This window comes from Rhinopithecus roxellana, chromosome 8, assembly GCF_007565055.1.
Source record: "Rhinopithecus roxellana isolate Shanxi Qingling chromosome 8, ASM756505v1, whole genome shotgun sequence".
In the NCBI taxonomy this organism is placed as follows: Eukaryota; Metazoa; Chordata; class Mammalia; order Primates; family Cercopithecidae; genus Rhinopithecus; species Rhinopithecus roxellana.
The window spans coordinates 101721805-101743555 of NC_044556.1; the positions used below are offsets into that span (position 1 = coordinate 101721805).

General features: G+C 35.2%; 1 protein-coding gene across 4 annotated transcripts in view; it reads left to right on the forward strand.

Annotated features, from left to right (window-relative positions):
- RYR2 (ryanodine receptor 2) overlaps positions 1–21751 on the forward strand; it is a 793619-nt gene that overhangs the window by 373015 nt on the left and 398853 nt on the right. For all 4 annotated transcript variants that reach the window (XM_030936088.1, XM_030936090.1, XM_030936089.1 and 1 more), the window contains exons 11-12: positions 5036–5110; positions 11340–11496. In XM_030936088.1, the coding sequence (XP_030791948.1) occupies positions 5036–5110; positions 11340–11496 (232 nt within the window). The remainder of the gene's footprint in view (positions 1–5035; positions 5111–11339; positions 11497–21751) is intronic.

A 21751-nucleotide genomic window follows, 5' to 3' on the forward strand; every position in this document is an offset into this window, starting at 1 on the left:
ACTGTTGAACAAGCTCATACTGCTGGTTATTATACATGCATATTTTTAACATTCCTATTCAGTGAAATTACAGTGACTTTGACTTTGGTTTATGAGATTAAAATTTTTAAACAAAATTCTGTTCAAAATAATAACAATGTCCAGTTCTTTTAGCACATACTTATTTTCCCAGTAGCTCTAACACTGTTTTAGTACATTGTAAAAATAGTCTCCAGTTAACAAAGAGCTGCATGAGCTCTTTTGTATTTTCATATCCATCGACCTTCCTGAATTCTGGCATCCTTCCTGCCATTTGCATTAAAATCCCTTGTGATGATTAGCTCAAAAGGTGCTGTTGCTATCAGTCTGTGTAATTTCTTAGAGAATCTTTCTCCCTTTTCAGTCTTCCAGCTGAAAGGGCATTTGCTCTGAGTATAATTGTTTATTTGTGTGAGTTTAAAGTTGGTAATGCCATTTGGTAAACTTGTTGTCTTTAGGACAATTGCCCTTCTAGACTCTTGACTTGATACTTGAAATGCATTGTGGGGAAAAGGGACAATCCCTTCATAGAGCAGGTGTATTCCTCTAGGTGGGCTGATTTCTCAATGAGTTTGAATGTCCTTAATGTCCTTTATGATGGGACGGAAATGCCTATGTATTTAAGATCTTGATATTGTAGTGCCAATTTTCAGTCTGAAACAGCCCATGAAGACTTGATTAGACAACCATTGACATTCTGCACTTGCTGTCTTTTAAAATTTTAATAAAAATACCATTAGATTTTTATAAAAGATCATTGTTAAATTCAAAAGATAAAGTTATCAAAGTAAAATATTTGCATGATAATTCCTCACTTTATTGTAGAAATCCATATAATTTTACAAAGATACATTATTCATGCTATTTGTATCTTAGAGACCTTTTAAAACTTTTTTGAGCTTAATTTCTCTATACCTTATGTAATTGTTCCTCTAATGTAATTAATACTAATAGTTTGATGTTCATTATTTGACAACTTTCTCCATGCTCAGATATATGTTTGCATATATACATATATGATAGATTTTTAGTAATAACTTGCACAGAAAATGTACATAGTTTACACTCCTGCATTGTTTTTTTTTCTTTTTCCTTTATTATTATTATTATTATTATTATTATACTTTAAGTTCTAGGGTACATGTGCATAACGTGCAGGTTTGTTACATATGTATACTTGTGCCATGTTGGTGTGCTGCACCCATCAACTCGTCAGCACCTATCAACTCGTCCTTTACATCAGGTATAGCTCCCAGTGCAATCCCTGCCCCCTCCCACCTCCCCATAATAGGCCCCGGTGTGTGATGTTCCCCTTCCCGAGTCCAAGTAATCTCATTGTTCAGTTCCCACCTATGAGTGAGAACATGCGGTGTTTGGTTTTCTGTTCTTGCGATAGTTTGCTGAGAATGATGGTTTCCAGCTGCATCCATGTCCCTACAAAGGACACAAACTCATCCTTTTTTATGGCAGCATAGTATTCCATGGTGTATATGTGCCACATTTTCTTAATCCAGTCTGTCACAGATGGACATTTGGGTTGATTCCAAGTCTTTGCTATTGTGAATAGTGCTGCTGTAGTTCAACCATTATGGAAAACAGTATGGCGATTCCTCAAGGATCTAGAACTAGAAGTACCATATGACCCAGCCATCCCATTACTGGGTATATATCCAAAGGATTATGAATCATGCTGCTATAAAGACACATGCACACGTATGTTCATTGCGGCACTATTCACAATAGCACTCCTGCATCTTATTTAACAGTACATCATTGAGTTTCTTCCTCTATTTTCTGTTGGTTTATTTTGTTCTCTATTTCATGTCTTCAGGCAATTCTTTATGTTTTTTATTTAATAATTAAAGTATTGCAGATTAAAAGTGTTCAAAGTTTACCTGTGAATCATAGATTTGTTAAGAAGTACTTTTCTGTTCATTATATTCTAGATAAAGTATAATTTTGATTCCCTCTTTGACCCATGAATTATTTAGAAGTTTCTTCGTTTTCCAAGTTGTCAATTTCTTGTCTTTTCAGTATTTGTTTCTAATTTTTTTTGTTCATGATCAGAAAATATGATGAGTAAAAGTCTTTTAAAAATCTGATAACATTTTCTTTGTGGTCAAGTAAAAGACCCTTATTAAGGGTCAAATATATTTAAAAAGCTGTGTCTGTGTGTGAGTGCATCTATTTATATATGTGTGTATACACACACAGATGTGCACAATGTCTGTATTTTGTCATTCAGTCTTATTTAATTAGTCTGAGTGTGCATTGGACTTTTTAAAGCTTTCCAGGTGATTCTAACATACAACCAAGGTTAAGTACCATTGCCAAAATGAAATAATGGATCTAGTCAAGTGGTTCTCAAAATATGGACCATCAATATCACCTGGGAATTTGTTGGAAATGCAGATTATTGGGCCTCACCCTAAGACGTGGCCACTCAGAAACTCTGGGGATGCGGCCAGCAACCTCTTTTTAAAAAATTATTTTAATTGACACATAATTGTACATATTTATGGGGTACAATATGATATTTCAATACATACATACAGTATAGAATGATCAAATCAGCCATTGGCATGTATATCAACTGAAACATTTGTAATTTCTTTTTGTTGGGAACATTCAAAATCCTCTCTTCTAGCTATTTGAAAATATGTGATAAATTGTTAACCACAGTCATGCTATAGTGCTATCAAATACTAGAACTTATATCTCCAATCTACTTGTAATTTTTAAATGACATTCTGTCATTCATAGCAATATGGTTGCGCCTAGGGGACGTATGTTAAGTGAGATAAGCAATCTGGGTCTTAAGAAGCCCTCGAAGGGAGAGGATTCTACCTCACTGAAGACTGAGAGCCACTTACCTATGTCAGTGGTTCTACACTGAGGGTGGTTTTGTCCCCAAAGGGACATCTGGCAATGTTGGAGACCTCTTTTGGGTCACAGCTGGTGGGAGGCTACTGGTGGCATTTAGTTGGTAGAGCGCAGGGCTGTAAAGATCCTGCAATGCACAGGACAGCCCAACAGAGAATCGTGCAGCCCCAAGCATCAATAGTGCTGCTGTGGAGTAACTTACTTAGACCGTGCTTTCCGAGGCTTGGCTTCCCATTGCAACCAGCGAGAGAGTTTTTAAAGTCCTGACTCCAGATCTGTTTAATGTCATTGGTGAGGGTGCACATAAGGATTTCTAAAAACTATCCACGTGAGTACTGTATGCAGCAAAAGTTGAAAATCACTGTTGTGGACACTGGTTATTGATGGCAAAAACTGCAATAACCTTTGTACCAACCTACTACCTAAAACTCTTAGAAGTCCTAATGGATGGATTAGGGTGATCCCGAACTAACTGATCAAATTTTATGTAAAGAAATAGACAATTATGTACCCCTGTTGTGTTATAATGGGAAGTACAAACACCAATTTGTGAAATGTTCTTGCCAAAATTCAAACTTGGACAAGCTTCTAGATTTCTAGATCTCACTACCAATTTAGAGGGATGTGTTAAAAAAAAAAAAAAAAAAAAAAAAAAAACACCATAGGAAGGCTGTTGGTCAAATCTAGAATGTAGAAAGTCCTCCAGGACATATGGTGCAGACTGATTATCATCTAATAAATGGCAAGAAGGGAAGACAAGAGAGGAATGGGGACTATTCTAGAATAAAAGAAACTGAAGACCCCTAACTGATAAGTGCGTCTTTTTTGTAACTTGATTTCAAAAAGCAACAAGGGAAAATTAAAAACATCTGTGAGGCAATTTGGGAAGTTCAAACACAGACTAGATATTTCATCATATCAAATAATTATTTTTAGAGATGCATGTGGAGGGGTAAGTAGAGGTTATAGGTAAAACGTGGTTGTCCCTATGTTGATGTTCCATCACTGTTGATGTCGTGTGCTAGGTGTATGGGGATTTATTTTAATATTATCTTTATCTTTGTGTATGTTTGAAATGTTCCACAATAAAGACAGAATGAGGAGGAATATCTAAACAGGTAGGAGGAAAGGCAGGTGAGAATGGTGTTAGAAAAACTTTCAAGACAATAGGAGTTTCCAATGTGTTAAAAAGAAAGTAATGGATTTGGTAACATAAAGGTCACTTGATGAGTTTAGCAAAATCTGTTTCAGTGGAGAAATGGGTCTGGAAGCAAGATTGGAGCCCCCTGGAAACTGACAGGAGTAGACATGGTATTACTGCCATGTGTGAGGCAGGATAGACTTTCATGTGTTTACATAAGACAGACCCTATAGAGAGGAAGATAGTTAACACTCAGGGAAGAAAGAGGGAATGTGCATCGGCTTTGGTTTCCAAAACAATCTCAAGGCGTTGGTGCAGTCATTAATTTGGATAATTATAGCAATTACTTAGCATTATGTATGACATATTAACACATTATTTTTATGACGGTTTTAGAATTTGGGTGCATGTGATATGCATCCAAAGAAGTTCCATTTTTGAAACTTTTGGGATATTTATATTTTGATATAAATTGCAGATTACAATATTGTTAAAATATTAAGAATTAGTGTTCTTACATTTCTTTAAAATGCTTTAAATAATCTAAAACAGAATTTGGAAGTGCAAATATTTATATACATATGTCCAAATAATGATACATTAAACTATACCTAAACTTTTCACAGAGTACTTTCATGGACCTAAGTTAGATAAGTAAGGTGAAATCTGTTCACTGGGAGGGAGGGATGGGGAGAAACAGAGAGAGAGAGAGAGAGAGAGAGAGAGAGAGAGAATGAATGAGATTAGAGGGAGAAAATGGCAAGAGTATGTTTAAGTCATTGTTTATTCAGGGAAAACTTAGGTTGATCACTGTTACTGTTATTTTAGTTATTTTTATTTCCAGCTATACTGTCTCCTGCCAAAAAAGTATAACTTTAACTGTTTATTCACAGGCTATTTGCTTTTCTCTTCTAATTAGCTTCAAAAAATTAGAATCCAAAGAATGAAACATGTTTAACTCACATTTGGGCTTTTGTTTGTTTGTTGAAACAGAACTGTTCATTATGAAGGTGGCGCTGTGTCTGTTCATGCACGTTCCCTTTGGAGACTAGAGACACTAAGAGTTGCGTAAGTAGAACTTCTAAACACAGCCTAATGCACCAAGTGTACCAAATAGCTCAGTGTTGTGCTTCTATGTCAGCCGGTCATGCTGAAAACTACAGCAAGCAAGTGAACAAAGGAAACACCGAGGAAAAGTGGTGGAGAATTTCTCTTTTGTCTATTTCCGTTCACCTACCTTTATCTTTTCTTAGCCTCAGTTCACCAGATGTCAAACCTGAGAAATAAGCAGTAATTGTGTACAGTCTGCTTTCGTCTTTAGCCTCATTCGATTTTTTAACATCATCTCATCCCAGACTATGCATCTCTTGGCAGAAATGGCTACTAGGACAGAGTGATGTAAGATTTGGAGACAAGACAAGTTCTTTGCAAGCCTGTCGCACATCTCAGATCTGTGGATTTAACCTTCTAAAAGTACATTTAAAACAGGAAACTTGAACATGAGCAGTAGGACAGAATCATTACTGGAAGTCACTATATTTACTTAAAAATCACTTGATAGCTAAGTACAAATCTGCATTGCAATAAAAGTCACTGTGTATTCATTATAGTAATGAGAGTTTTTATATATTAATATTTATGAAACATATAAATGTGTAAAGTATATTTTTCTGATGACTTGTCTGAATATTTCCTTTTAGTTCCTGTAAATGAGTACAATATGATGATGAAGGTGTCATTTTGAACTATTTTAAGTAGAATTAAAATGTCGTTATTTTTTTTTAATAATTGGAAGCTTTAGTCCTTTGCCTAAAAGCAGTAAATTTTCACTGTATTTGTTTCCTAGTATATTGGGTTTTAAAGACTTTATTGATTTAGGATGGTAATTGATTTGTATTGGGCTTTAAAGACATTATTGATTTAGGATAAGACACTCTATGGCTGGGAATGAGGGCTATCTTACTCTAGTATAACTGTCTCTTTTTTTTTTTTTTTTTTTGAGATGGAGTCTTGCTCTGTCGCCAGGCTGGAGTGCAGTGGTGCAATCTTGGCTCACTGCACGCTCTGCCTCCCAACTTCACACCATTCCCCTGCCTCAGCCTCCCGAGTAGCTGGGATTACAGGTGCCCACCACCATGCCTGGCTAATTTTTTGTATTTTTAGTAGAGACGGGGTTTCACTGTGTTAGCCAGGATGGTCTCAATCTCCTGACCTCATGATCCGCCTGCCTCAGCCTCCCAAAGTGCTGGGATTACAGGTGTGAGCCACCACTCTCAGCCTGTTCTAACTATCTTTATAGATATTTTATTTTGAGATTATTGCCTGTCTAATGGTGATGAGAGTAGTTTAGTAGCCTTCAGTTGTTTTTGCTTATGTGACCCATACAATAATTTTGAAAAATTATTTTCAAAATGTATTTTCTGTACATTCTTGAACATTGTGAGGTTGACATAGAAATCCTTTATCAGTTTAGATGCATAGAATATAACTTCCAGTGGGCAGGGCACGGTGACTTCACGCCTGTAATCCCAGCACTTTGGGAGGCCAAGGCCAGTGGATCACTAGGTCAGGAGATCGAGACCATCCTGGCTAACGCGGTGAAACCCTGTCTCTACTAAAACTACAAAACATTAGCTGGGCATGGTGGCAGGTGCCTGTAGTCCCAGCTACTCGGGAGGCTGAGGTAGGAGAATGGCGTGGACCCGGGAGGCAGAGCTTGCAGTGAGCCGAGATTGCACCACTGCACTCCAGCCTGGGCGACTAAGCGAGACTCCGTCTCAAAAAAAAAAAAAAAAAAAAAAAGAATATAACTTCCAGTGTGTTTTAAATACTGATACTTTAAAATAAAATGGTTACATCACCCTTTTCAAAGTATCCAGTTGACTGTAAGTAATGCTGTGGTTTAGTACCTTTGTTTATTGAAAATGTTCCTCTTTAACAATAAAAATAAATATTATTCAGTTTTTCCTTTTTACTACATCCTACTCCTGTGCAACAAAAATATTCATATAAATTAATTTCTTATATTTCTTATGTTAGTAAGTCTATAACTTTAAAAAGTTATTCTATATTGTCATTAATAACTAATTGATAATATTAAATTTCTTTGATATAGAGGCACAATTGATCAAATCTACCTAAATATTAAAACTTTTGGTAAATACTCAAAAGAAAATTTTTATTAGAAATGCATATCATAATGAGATAGAAAGGAAGATACAGACTTCTAAGGCAAACAAAGGAAAACTCATAGCTTTTATATGTTTTGTAATTATTCAGATTATTTAAGGAAAGGGATTTTAAGTATTACTCATATTTTTTACTTTGTGTATTATAAAAATGAAACATCAAAGAATCATTTATACTAATTAATTGTATAAATAATTACTAATTATATATGTAATTAAATTGTCACTGTAAGTGCAGTTTAGAGAGGTTGTGTCACCCTTATAAAACAGATTGAAGGTGTGTTTTCAAAATTTAGAGACATGCCTATACTTCATGATTGAGAGCTTAAAGAAATATTTGTCTTTTTTGTAGAGAGAGACCCTAAATCTATCTTATTTTTGGTTAAAAAATAGCACAAGAGCTTCTGAAAACCTGACAGGACTTTGTTTTTATTGTTATCAATATTATTGATGAGCTGTGACTACATAAATCTAAATTATTCTGCAAACTTCTGCATTAAGTAGGCTTGATCCTGTCTCTCTACTGTTGCTTATGTTTGTATTTTAAAATAGAAGTTTGGAGTTTATTTTCACTTTGATTATGGATGATCAATATAAAGAAAGGACATGATCTTATGGTCAGTCACAGGGGAAAGCGGATGCTAATTGCTTCTCGGAGTCCAGATGTCACTGAGGGGAACACCACAGAGAAGGCAGAGCACACAGTTTTTCAACCATTTAGCAGCTTAAAGAGAGATGTTTTGCTCTTCTCTGTGACCCTTGATTAAATTTCACCTTCCTGTCTAGCACTAGGAAAGCAGGGGATTCATATGTATAGAATATAATTATTTGAAGAAGTTTTTCACATTACACTGACTCTTTAACCTACTTTGGCTTTATTGTAGATATGTAAATGGAGCTACATTCAGTTTAGGGGCTTTTATTTTTTTAAATTAAATCCCTTTCATTCTAGGAAGTTTACGTGTCTTATATGCAATGGCCACATAATTACTACTTTTGCTTTATATTTAGGAATTTATAGTGAAGATCCTGACTTTGTTTATGATACAATTATATTGCCTGATGTTAATGTTTATATTCAATATTTGGGATACTCGGTCTTCTCTTTTCTCCAGTGAGATCCTAAACTATATATTTGTTGTGGTTGATGTGGTCTATTCATTATATATTTTATACTGCATACACAAATAAAATGATTGTCAGAAGTTGTTCAGTATCATAGCCTTTTTAATAAATGGTTTTGATGTAGGGAGTTAAATTGAATAGAAAATGCTCTCCTATATTGTACTCCAAGGCAAAATTATAGGGCTATTGTAAGTGAGATCTATATTAGTTCCTGTAATAGGAATAATCATTGACATAAAAACGATGAATTACATATAGTTCAGGTTCTATTTTTTATGTTACAAATAAACAAAATTAAAGGGTGACACATCATAAAGAAGTACTCACTATTCCCCAATTTGCTTTGAGGTAATTTTGAGTAAATATCAATAATACATAGGGCACAGTTTTTGATGTTACCATAGGAAATGGCTTTATAAAACTCCATTACTATTGCCAATTTTAGTTTTTCCTACATATGATTTTCTTGTTTCTTGATACTTTTGGGTTTGCCCTCTCATTTGGGAGGAGGTGGAGGTCTGGGCATGTGAGACCAGGCTAGTTTGAGTGGCTGGATGGGAAAGCAAATGTGCTATTGTGCTTAGACTTTGCAGTGGTTTTGCCAAAAACTGGCCACATTCGTTCCATTTCTACCAGAATCCTCTTAGAGACTTGAAAGGGGCACTGGTACATATGAGTTCTATTGAATAGAACCGAGCCTAGAACATCTTCCAGATGCACTAGTAAATACTATATAGCTGATCAAAATTTTGAGCTATTTTGAAAATGAAGGTGTGTTCTCTGATGATTAAGTTGAAATATTATTTGGAAGTTATTCATTATTTCCAAAATTAATATTTTCCAAATATTTCATTGTTTTTCAAATAATGGAAACAAATATTAAAAATAATTTTGGCTGGGCACAGGGTGGCTCAGGCCTGTAATCCCATCACTTTGGGAGGCTGAAGGGGGCCGATCATGAGGTCAGGAGAACAAGACCATCCTGGCTAACATGGTGAAACCCCATCTCTACTGAAAATACAAAAATATAGGGCATGGTGGCATGCGCCTATCGTCCTGGCTACTAAGGAGGCCGAGACTACAGAATCGCTTAAACTCGGCAGGCGGAGGCAGAGGTTACAGTGAGCCAAGATCGCACCACTGTACTTCAGCTTGGGTGACAGAGCGAGAATCCGTCTTAATAATAATAATAATCATAATAGTGGTTTTCATAGTATTTGCAACCAATACACTTAATTTTATAAGAGAAGGATTTTTAGAAGCTTGTTTATTTCCAAAATAGAAATACTTCAATATGCTATTATTGGTAACAAACTTTAATTTCATTTTAAGACAATACTGTGTTATCTGGTTTTATTAGTACCTGGTTATTAACTTAGTTGGGGGACTTTCCAAATTATTGTCCTTATAAACAAATTCATGTGAAAATGAACTTGTTATAACATTCTACTGCTAATTTTCTATGCTAATATCTCAAGTCAGAAATCTGGGTTAGGAAAACAACATTAAATTGATTTATAATTTACTAAAAGATTGCTAGCTTTGAAACAAGTATTCTCAATTTGTAGAACACAAACATTTTTAATGAGTCTATATAAACCCAAGTTTATTAAGTAATAAGATTATATTGAAACTCTCCATATATTTACTTTTTCTTTGACTCATTGTATTTTGACAAAATCATCCACTGTAAACTGTCTTTTAAAAAGTTATCCTTACATTTCATTTTCTGCTTGTTGTTGACATATGAAGCTTTACAACATGCATTATTTTTAGAGTATACACTTTTTCTTCATAAAATATCTGGCTGTATACAGTTTGTGCTTTTTGACCTTGAACTGGAAATTATCTTATGTGTAATTTGCCATTTCCTTTTTATGTTTATTTGCTTGTTGAATCTTTTCTACTCACTTGTTTTTAGTTTTCTTGCATGCTTCGATCTTAAGCTTGTCTCTTGTCAATGATATATATGGGCTGTCCTCACTTTGCATGGTACGGTGTTAAGGGAAAGTCATGTACAATGGAAATGTGCCATCACTCTGCACCTTAGCATGGTTAAAGCTCCTAAATGCACAACCTTCAGTTCACAAGGTAATGTGCAAAGCAAGAACAGCTTGTGTTTTGATTTTTCTAGTTTATCCTACCTGAAAGTCATTTTATTAAACAAATGATAATTGTACGTACTTATGGGGTACAAAGTGATGTTTTAATACAGGTAATGTATACTGATCAGATCAGAGTAATTAGCATATCCATCATCTCAAACATTTATCATTTCTGTGCATTAAGAACATTCGGTATCCTTTAAAGCAAATTTTTAGTGATCATCACTTATCTTTTTACTGAAACATTCTATATTTTCTGTTTATTACATTTTTTTCTGACTTTTTTAGAATTTTCATTTTCTTGGCTTATCTTTTTTGTTCATCGGACTCTAATAATGTAATTATTCCACAATATTGAAACGTAAAGTGTAAGAGTACATTTATTTTGTCAAGTAAATATAGTCTAACTATATTTAATCACACTTAGACATTGACCACAATACTACTATTTTTCAAGTCTGTGCAAATACAACAGTTTTTAACTAGTAAATGCTGAAATATTATTTGAAGTTATACTTCCTGCATTATCTGCACTAGAGCTTGACTAACTATATTAGAGGTTGACTTGGAGCACAAGTTCTTAGTTATCTCTGCATAGAATAGGGTGCTGTGTGGATAGTATGGTATTTAAAGTCAGAACACCTTGAGTTAAATTAAACTTCTTCTTACTATAAGGTTTATGACTTTGTATATTACTTAATCATTCTGAAGAGCCTTTTTGTTATTTGTGAAATGAAATTAATATCACTAACATCCTAAGTTTTTTGAGAACATTAAGTAAGACAATATATATGACTGTTCACTGCCTGACAGGTTTCAATAGCTGCTCCTTCTGTGATTGTGGGTGCTGTTGGATCAAGTCCTAACTGTTTTCATTAGGTGGAGTGGAAGCCACATAAGATGGGGCCAGCCATTCCGACTACGCCATGTCACAACAGGAAAATACTTGAGTCTCATGGAAGACAAAAACCTTCTACTCATGGACAAAGAGAAAGCTGATGTAAAATCAACAGCATTTACCTTCCGGTCTTCCAAGGTGAGACAGAAAATACTTTGGGTTTCCTATACATGTTACCCTGTCATGTTTCCTTTGCTGTTAGAAATGAGAAAAGAAATGAGAAAAGAAATGATGTAAGTATGTCATATGTGTATTTCTAAATTCCCAGTTTCTCTTCCATCCATTCCTCTCCAGTAAAACCGATTTTCTTAACCATTAAAACCTGCCTATAGAAACAACCTAAATGTACACTAACGGGTAATGATTACGTAAAGGGTAATGATTGCATAAATCATACTGTATACATACATGTTGGAATAGTATGAAGCTGTCAAAAATACAAAAATACCTATTATACATCATCAAAGGAAAGGTGTTTCATGTGGTTTATGGTTCTTAAAACACATCCATCCAGCTTCTTCCTGTTTTCTTAAGCATTGACAGTATACAGTGACCACAGATATTGTGATGTTTTTGGGTTACAGTATGAGGATAAAGCACACTGGAATCTGTGTCTCAAAGATACATTTATACATCCATTCTTATATGCAGACCTTTATCCTTATCCCTACTGAATCATTTTTATGATAATTGCTCTATTAGTCCATTTTCACACTGCTATAAAGAAATACCTGAGACTGGGTGATCTATAATGAAAAGGAGTTTAATTGACTTACACTTCTGCGTGGCTGGGAAGGCCTCAGGAAACTTACAATCATGACAGAAGGGGAAGCAGGCAAATCTTACATGGTGGCAGGCGAGAGAGCAAGAGAGTGAGTGTGAAGGGGAAAGCATCAAACACTTAAAAAAACATAAGATCTCGTGAGAACTTACTCACTCTCAGGAGAACAGCATGGGGGAAACTCCCCCCATGACCCAATCACCTCTTTCCCTCAACATGTGAGGATTACAAATTGAGATGAGATTTGGGTGGGGACACAGAGTCAAACCATATCAATTGCATATTTCTGTTCATAATTTAATGAAGGTTGTGAAACTTGGGAAAGATGATTGGAACAATATTAAGCTACTAACTAGCTTTCATCTTAGAAAGGCAAAACTTTGTTCCTTTAAATAGATAAAGATTTGACTTTGTATTTCTGCGATTAGTACATACTCCTTGGTATAGGCAACTTCACAGTGTTATTCAGGGCTCATTAAAAAAAAAAAACATATTATTTTGTTCTTTCACTACTAGGAAATGCTTAGGATTCAATCACCCTTCCCCATAGTTTGTATGCTGGCTCAATTCAAGTTAGATTTTTGATAGCAGTGTTACTAGATCAGGAAAAGATGTTAAGTAACATGTATAATATATTCAAAACAAGGTCATGATTTGGCTTAGTAGAACTATAATACATGCACTACAATGCTTTTTCAATATTGGATTAGCTTTAAATTTTTACTTTGCCTCTCTCTAGAGATCTATATGTTAGGCAAAATCTTCTAAATATTTTACAAGCCTTAACAAATGATTATTTCCTATGTAGGTAAAACATTTACCCTAAAAGCCCAATTTTCTGTATGCTTAATAAATTCCATTTTATTAATCTTATTATGGTGTCCTGCCACAGCATAGGATTGGCAGCATAAACACAAATATTTATTGAACTTTGAAGGTGTCCCACAGAGCTTATATTTGCAGTTGTCACCAGCGGCCACTGACTACTTTATTTCTACATGAGGTCTATGGCCTGGATTGCTCCAGTGAGTGCAGAAAATAGAGAACATTAATTTTCCTAATTATGAAAATAAACTATTTCACTATACTCTTAATAATGTATTTCATATAAATAATATCTAACATATAAGAAAACATTTATCATTTAGAGTGATAATTGTAACAAACAAAATTAAAAGTAGTTATTTGCAGCTACTTAAAAGTTTTTTAGTGCTTTAATCATATTTCATTTCTTCTGATTTTGAAAGCAGTACATGTTTGTCTTAGAAAGTTTAGAAAATACAAAAAAAAAGTAGGAGTAAGAACTACCTAATTATGCAGAATATCAACATTTAGATGAATTTCCTTCCTAATCGTTTTCTTTTACTATATAAATGCACACAACCTTGCAACGTGGGGATTAGGGATCACCAAGACCCCTCCCCCATGCAATTGAAATCTACATTTTGACCCTCCAAAAACTTAACTACCAATAGCCTATTGTTGACTGGAAACCTTACTGATAACATAGTTGATTAACACATATTTTTAGTGTTGTATATATTACAAACTGTATTCTTACAATAAAGAAAAGAAATAAAATATTATTAAGAAAACTATAAGGAAGGCTGGGCGCGGTGGCTCACGCCTGTAATCCCAGCACTTTGTGAGGCTGAGGCAGGTGAATCTGACCAACATGGTGAAACGTCGTCTCTACTAAAAATGCAAAAATCAGCCAGGCGTGGTGGCATGTGCCTGTAGTCCCAGCTACTCGGGAGGCTGAAGCAGAAAAATCGCTTGAACTTGTGAGGCAGAGGATGCAATTAGCTGAGATCATGCCACTGTACTCCACTCTGGGTGATAGAGTGAGACTCTGTCTCAAAAAAAAAAAAAAAAAAAAAAAAAGCCATAAGGAAGATAAAATATATTTTCTATGCCTTAGGTGGAAGTGGACCTTCAACAAAATTGGTCTTTGTTACCATGTTGAGTAGGCTGAGGAGGAGGAGGAAGAAGAAGAGGGGCTGGTCTTGTTGTCTCAGAGATATCAGAGATGAAGGAAAATGCATGTATAAGTGGACCTGCACAGTCCAAATTCATGTCCTTCAAGAATCAACTGTACATTACAAAATATGACTGTAGTTTTGTGTTCTGCTTTCATGAGGATGTATAGTAGGTATTTTTATATTTTATATTTTTGACAGCTGCATACTATCCCAGTATGTATGTATACACTATGATTTATGCAATCATTACTCTTTATGTAATCATTACTCTTTATGGTACATTTAGGTTGTTTCTATAGTTACATAATATAGACATATATTCATGCATATATATTATTATAAATAAAACTCACACCAAAATAAGTTGTGGGGAGACCAGAAGTAATTCTGAAAAGACAGTATCCTGAATGAACATTCCCAATGCCTTTCTCTTTCAACTCCTGTTCTGCAACACACCAGATGGTAGAAGATGCCTCTCAATCTATGAGTTAACTGGAGAGCTCCAGGAAAGACAGTCAGGGTAGGTCTTTATTCTCCATTGTGAGAATAGAGAGGCACAGCTGGTAAAACCTCATTATCCTTACAAAGCATCTGTACCTATATATTTGCTCTGTGGGCTCTTAGAGGGTTGCTACAGTGGGGTGCTCAGTGGACCTCATGGTAGGCCAGAATTGCTCCTTGTCTCTGTAACTGGAAAGCACAGTTAATCCCATTATGGGGGGGGGGGGGGGGGGGACATGGGCTTCTTTCTTAAATCTAGCTAGCAGAGGGGTGGGAATTTGCTAGTTTATCTACTGATAGCACCTCTGTCCAGAAAGAAAAAAATTCAGCCCACTAAAGAAGAACCAATTATTTGATGGTAGAAACCCTTTTCAAGTAAAGAAGGTGGTATCTAGACCGGGCGCGGTGGCTCAAGCCTGTAATCCCAGCACTTTGGGAGGCCGAGGCGGGCGGATCACGAGGTCAGGAGATCGAGACCATCCTGGCTAACACGGTGAAAACCCGTCTCTACTAAAAAATACAAAAACCTAGCCGGGCGAGGTGGCGGGCGCCTGTAGTCCCAGCTACTCGGGAGGCTGAGGCAGGAGAATGGCGTAAACCCGGGAGGCGGAGCTTGCAGTGAGCCGAGATCCGGCCACTGCACTCCAGCCTGGGCGACAGAGCGAGACTCCATCTCAAAAAAAAAAAAAAAAAAAGAAGGTGGTACCTATTAAAATGACACTCAGCTTTTTGACAATAAATTAGAAAAACTAGGAGAAATTGGTACCCTCCTTGCAAAATATAACTTACCCAAATAAAATCTCAAAGAGGTAGAAAAACATGAACTGGTACATCACAATGGAAGACATTGGAATGATTTGCCAAACTTGAGTGTTTTTAAAAGCTGGGAGCCTGTGGTGGGAAGATCTCTTGAGCCCAGGAGTTCGTGGCTGCAGTGAGCTATGATCATGCCCACTGCATTCCAGCCTGGGCAACACAGTGAGACCAAGACTCTATAGAAAAACTAAAAGTAAAAAAATAAAATAAACAGGCAGAATACATCTAACAAAAATTGGAGGAAAAAGAGGAAGAGTGAAATGTACAGTAGGTGCTCCAATTGCCTTCTATGAAACAGAAGTCAAAGATCTTCTTAAGATTGAAAACTCAAGTAATGGAAGCATAAATATTTAACAGCCAAAAAGGAAACACTCAAATATAATAACATTTACTAAAACAAGATGATGGAAGAGAGAAAAGTTAGTAAGAGAAAGAGGAACATGCTACCTTTTTCATCATGCATAATCCAGCCTAATAAAAAGAAATAAAGGGTTACTAAAGAGTCAGATGCATAAACACTGTCACAGACATACAGACAATGAGGAAAATTAGACCACAGAGTGAATGGCTCTAAAAAAAAAGTACGAAAACAGAAAACCTAAAATGCGACACAGTGAAAACTAAAATATGGCCCACTCTATTTGCTTATCAATTTATATAAATGGACTGTATCACAATTTAAAATTAAATAATTTCATGTTGGGGGATGCAGTATAAATTATACTGACATTACGAGGCAAATCTAAAACAATTTTATTTGGAAAGGTTGGAAATAAAAAGATGGCTGGTGGAATACCAAGAAAATACAAACAGGCCGGGTGCGGTGGCTCATCCCTGTAATCCCAACACTTTGGGAGACCAAGGCAGGTGGATCACTGGAGGTCAGGAGTTCAAGATCAGCCTGGTCAACATGGTGAACCCCGTCTCTACTAAAAATACAAAAGTTAGCTAGGCGTGCTGACATGCACCTGTAATCCCAGCTGCTTGGGAGGCTGAAGCGGGAGAATTGCCTGACCCTGGGAGGTGGAGGTTGCAGTGAGCCTAAATTGCGCCACTGCACTCCAGCCTGGGCAACAGAGTGAGACTCTGCCATAAAAAAAAAAAAGTCATCTGATCTTAATATCAGACGAGGTAGAATTCAGGCAAAGTAAAGCATTGCAGGAGACAAAAAAGGATATTTCATGGTACTGAAGAGTGCAAGTCACTGAAGTTGTAACAGTTGTTAAATTTACATAACAAGGTAGTATTCATAAAACAAGATAGTATTCATAAAACAATAAAAAGTGGGCAAAGGATATGAACAGACACTCTCAACAGAAGATATTTATGTGGCCAAGAAACATGAAAAAAAGCTCGACATCACTGATCGTTAGAGAAATGCAAATCAAAACCACAATGAGATACCATCTCATACCAGTCAGAATGGTGATTATTAAAAAGTCAAGAAACGACAGATGCTGGTGAGCCTGTGGAGCAACAGGAAGGCTTTTACATTGTTGATGGGAATATAAATTAATTCAACCATTGTGGATGACAGTGTGGCGATTCCTCAAGGATCTAGAACCAGAAATACAATTCGACCTAGCAATCCCATTACTGGGTATATACCCAAAGGAATATAAATCAGTCTATTGTAAAGATATACGTGCACATGTTTATTGCAGCACTATTCACAATAGCAAAGACATGGAATAAACCCAAATGCCCATCAATGATAGGCTGGATAAAGAAAATGTAGTACATATACACCATGGAATACTATGCAGCCACAAAAAGAAATGAGATCATGTCCTTTGCAGGGACACGGATGAAGCTGGAAGCCATCATCCTCAGCGAACTAACACAATAACAGAAAAGAAAACACTGCATGTTCTCACTCATAAGTGGGAGTTGAACAGTGAGAACACATGGACACAGGGAGGGGAACATCACACACCAGGGCCTGTTGGTAGCGGGGTGCGAGGGGAGGGAGAGCATCAGGACATCTTTCTCATTTGATTCTTTCTCTAGTTATCCTAATTCTCCTGGAGGTAAAAGAATACCCATGGCAAAGCAGGTTATTCATGTGGAAATGGAAATGCAAAAAGGGAAAAAAGTATAATAACATACTTCAAAGATATTCTTATATAGCCTTTCATTCGTTGATCTATGTATTTTTAAGCTGGGGTTGGGGGTGGGAGAGTACAGTCTTACAGAAATAAAGTGAAACTTGTAGGTAAAAATATATGTGCAAGTTAATTTCATCATTCTTTGTCGTGACAAAAAATGGAAAAGTCACAAATTTGCAATAAAAATTATTCTATATCTGTAATATTAAGTGGTATTAGCTGTCAAAATATATTGATCTGGAAAGATATCCTTGTAAATATCATTGAGTAAAACAATATTTTATTGGATGTATTTTTCATGGCTATCTTTCCAGATCAATATATCAATATATTGTTATATATATCTCCAGATCAATATATATTGTTATGTATATAACATACATAACATTCATCTATAACATCTATAACATCTATATAACATATGGCATATGTATTATATGTTTTATATGTTATATCCATAACATGTTATATGCATAACAATATATGTTGAAAATGTTATATACATAATGTATATTGATCTGGAGATATGTATAACAATATATTGATCTGGAAAAATATCCCTGAAAATATTGTTCAGTAAAATATTGTTTTACTCAACAGTTGGAGTTGTAAATTGTAATATAGGTATTGCAAATCTTATGATAGATTTTAATGTAATCTATTGTTGTAATATTATAGGTATTACAAATCTTATTTTTGTAATGAAAAAAGAAATCTTCATAGTTGTGTTTGTATATGATTTTGTGGTAGTTGTGGAAGGAGATACACTAATCATTTAACTTAGAGTATTTTAGAAAGATCTAAATGAAAGCTGTATGAGAATATGAAGGCAGACAGATTTTTTCTTAAACTTAAAAAATATATCTCTGGATTATTTTGGCTATTACTATAGTCATGTTTATTTTACAACAAAATCAGTTAAAGAAAAAACAACCATTGCACTGATATTCTGGGACATAAGTTCTGTGCATATTTTTGATTTGTTTATTTAGGATGGATTCCTAGAAATGGAAATTGTGACTTAAAAGCTGTGAATATTTTTGAATGTTCTTGAGACAGATTGCCTAAAGCAATAGCTTTTGAATCCGTTTTCTCTGAATATCTCTCCTAATATTCTCTCCGTGTTAGAATAGGGCTCGTATTTGAGGACTTTTGACTCTCCAGATCCTTCTGTGATTTCTGCTCAGGGATTCTGTTTCTGGAATTTGGCAATTGTGTAACGTCACCGGTTGCATGGAGGTAGAGAGGCCAGAGATCCCAACTTTTCTTTAACTGAACAATGTGGTTTCTCTGAAGCTACTTTCCTGCCTGGTGTTCAGGGAACCACTCGAGTGTACAGGTTAATAACTTGCTGCCATACTTCCAGCCACTTCATTCATGCAGGTAATTTCATATGATCACGTGGTTGGAGGCAGTGAAAGTGAAGGCGAGATTTCAGGAGAAATTTTTTTTAATCACAGTATATTTTTAATTTTAATATAACTAGAAGATTAGATAATAAAGTTTTTCCCATGAAGTAGAGATAATAACTTCCAATCATTTCTTTTAAAATGACTTTTTCTATTATATATTTAATGCATAGTCATTACAGAAAAATTTAAAGGCAGTACAACAATAGAGAAAGGAGAAAAGTAAATTCATGCACAATCCATCACTCAGAAACAACCTCTTGTGTGTATTTGAGTTGTAAGCAAATATTACATATTTTGATGATGAGTAGTGTTAATTATATACTATCTTGGGCCTGATTTTTATTTAATAACATATACTACTATATTCTTTAATAGAACTTGGCAATAATTCAACATCTTATTATATAGATTTATCGTAATTCATGCAGCTACTTTATTATATTTGAGTATTTAGCTTATTTTCCATTTTTCACTTTTAAGCTGAATATTTTTATCTCTGAATATTTCTATATATTGCTGACTACTTCTTTTTTGGAAGTTGTACTATTTGGTCTAAGAATATGAACATTTTGGCCGGGCACGGTGGCTCACGCCTGTCATCCCAGCACTTTGGGAGGCCGAGGCGGGCGGATCACGAGGTCAGGAAATCGAGACCATCCTGACTAACACGGTGAAACCCCGTTTCTACTAAAAATACAAGAAAATTAGCCGGGCGAGGTGGCGGGCGCCTGTAGTCCCAGCTACTCGGGAGGCTGAGGCAGGAGAATGGCGGGAACCCGGGAGGCGGAGCTTGCAGTGAGCTGAGATCCGGCCACTGCACTCCAGCCTGGGGGACAGAGCGAGACTCCGTCTCAAAAAAAAAAAAAAAAAAAAAAAAAAAAAAAAAGAGATTCAAAGCTTTGGTACTGGAGGCTCTCAGAGGGCAGAACAGAATCTGTTTTGTTCACCGTGGATAGTGCAGTACCTGACACTTAGTGGGGATTGCTAAACGTCCCTAGTGGGTGAATGCACCTGGCCAAAGTAGCTTCAGAACTTCGCACCAGTATTTATGCTAAGCAGCAGGGTATGAAACTTTACATTTCTGTGCGACCTCATCAGCAGATGATTTTAAAATCTGATAATTTTGATAGATGAAAAATCAGTTGTATTCTATTTTATATTCTATGAGTAAGTTAACCTCTTTTACTGTAAAACTCCTATCATTTTAAAAGCAAATTATAATGATACAGTATTCCAGTGAATGAAACAAATTCCACAATAAGCAAATTTTAGCAATTGGCCTTTTTTTTTTTTTTTTTTTTTTTTTTTTAATTCTCGGAATGTATGTGGCTTTTAAAAGCAGATGAATTTGAACTTTCCTACCCTTCATTCCGTATCTCCCAGAGCAATGACTTTAGACTTTTTTTAAAAAATATGCCTTTTACAGTTTAATCTTGAATGTGCTTGAGATTATTCAAGGCATTTACTATATCTTAAATATATATATGCATCTCATAATATTTGAAATGAGCTCAGAATCATAACTTGTGTAGCGACAGAAACAGAATGATAACGACAATGTATTTCCAATTGGGAACTTCTGAATGTACCAGCAAAGCTACTGTAAGACTGGCCATAAATATATGCAGTTGGGAATGGAAAGAAAATTCTTATTATCTGGTGAGTCGCAGTGGTATGGGGGATTTGATTCTCCTGGCTCAGTCTTCTCTGGGAAGGGAAGGGATGGAGATTTTTTATGCCCACTTCCAAATTCTTTGAAATTCTGCTCGTGTCCTAACTTGAACTTTCTGTAATCATGGTTAGTGTCTTTCCAATTAGGACTGTCTCTGGATATTACGAATTAGGAATTTAAAAAATGACTTTTGTTTACAACAATGCCTGACTTCCAAGACTGTAGTCCGGAGCTGGTGACTCAAATTCTTATTTCATTGGTTAAAAGTAGAGCAGTGACGTCTTTTTCTTATATCTGTTTTTCTGTCATCACTGTCATTATCAGCATCATTTTCTCAAAGCAAATTAATGCTTTTGGATAACTTCCTTTAGAATGCACAGTACACTTTTTACTATATATTTTACTACTGTATTTTAAATTTTTAAATTCTTAAATCCCTGATTTTCAGAAGTTTGTAAATACCAATAACTCTATTAGGGGAGAGCTATAATTTAAATAAATTTAATTATTAAAACCATCTGCTAATTAAAATGTTTAGGTGACTGTGTGTGTGTGTGTGTGTGTGTGTGTGTGTGTGTGGTATCTTAGAGAAAAGAATAAATTAATGTGTGATTCTTGTGTAATATTTTACCCAATTTTGACTGGTACAAAATTGTTTTTAAAATAGAAGATATTTCTGATACTAGAAAAGTAGTTAAAATCCAGCTACAAGGTACTGCAAAAAGGGCTGTGGAACTAACAATTTGATAGTTTAGTTTCATTTAAAATAAGTTACAAAACACAAATGGGTATCTCAGGAAAAAATACATGGCACAGAAATACGTATCTAAAACTACACTCACATATACAGACGTGAAAAATTAGAGTAATTAATAGTGCTGATTATAATATTTATAATAGAATCTTGTTTTAATTGGAAGCCCAATGAAATAAAAATCCATTCATGCTGAAAAGTATTTTCTGCAATTATATAATAAAGCAGCATTGAACTTAGAACTACTGAAACACAATAAAAAAGAGACCTTGATTAAAGATGAAAATATATATTTTTTAAATATTGTTTTACATTGTTAACATTTCAGAGAAAATAGAATAACTCAACAGATTCACTTAATCCCTTT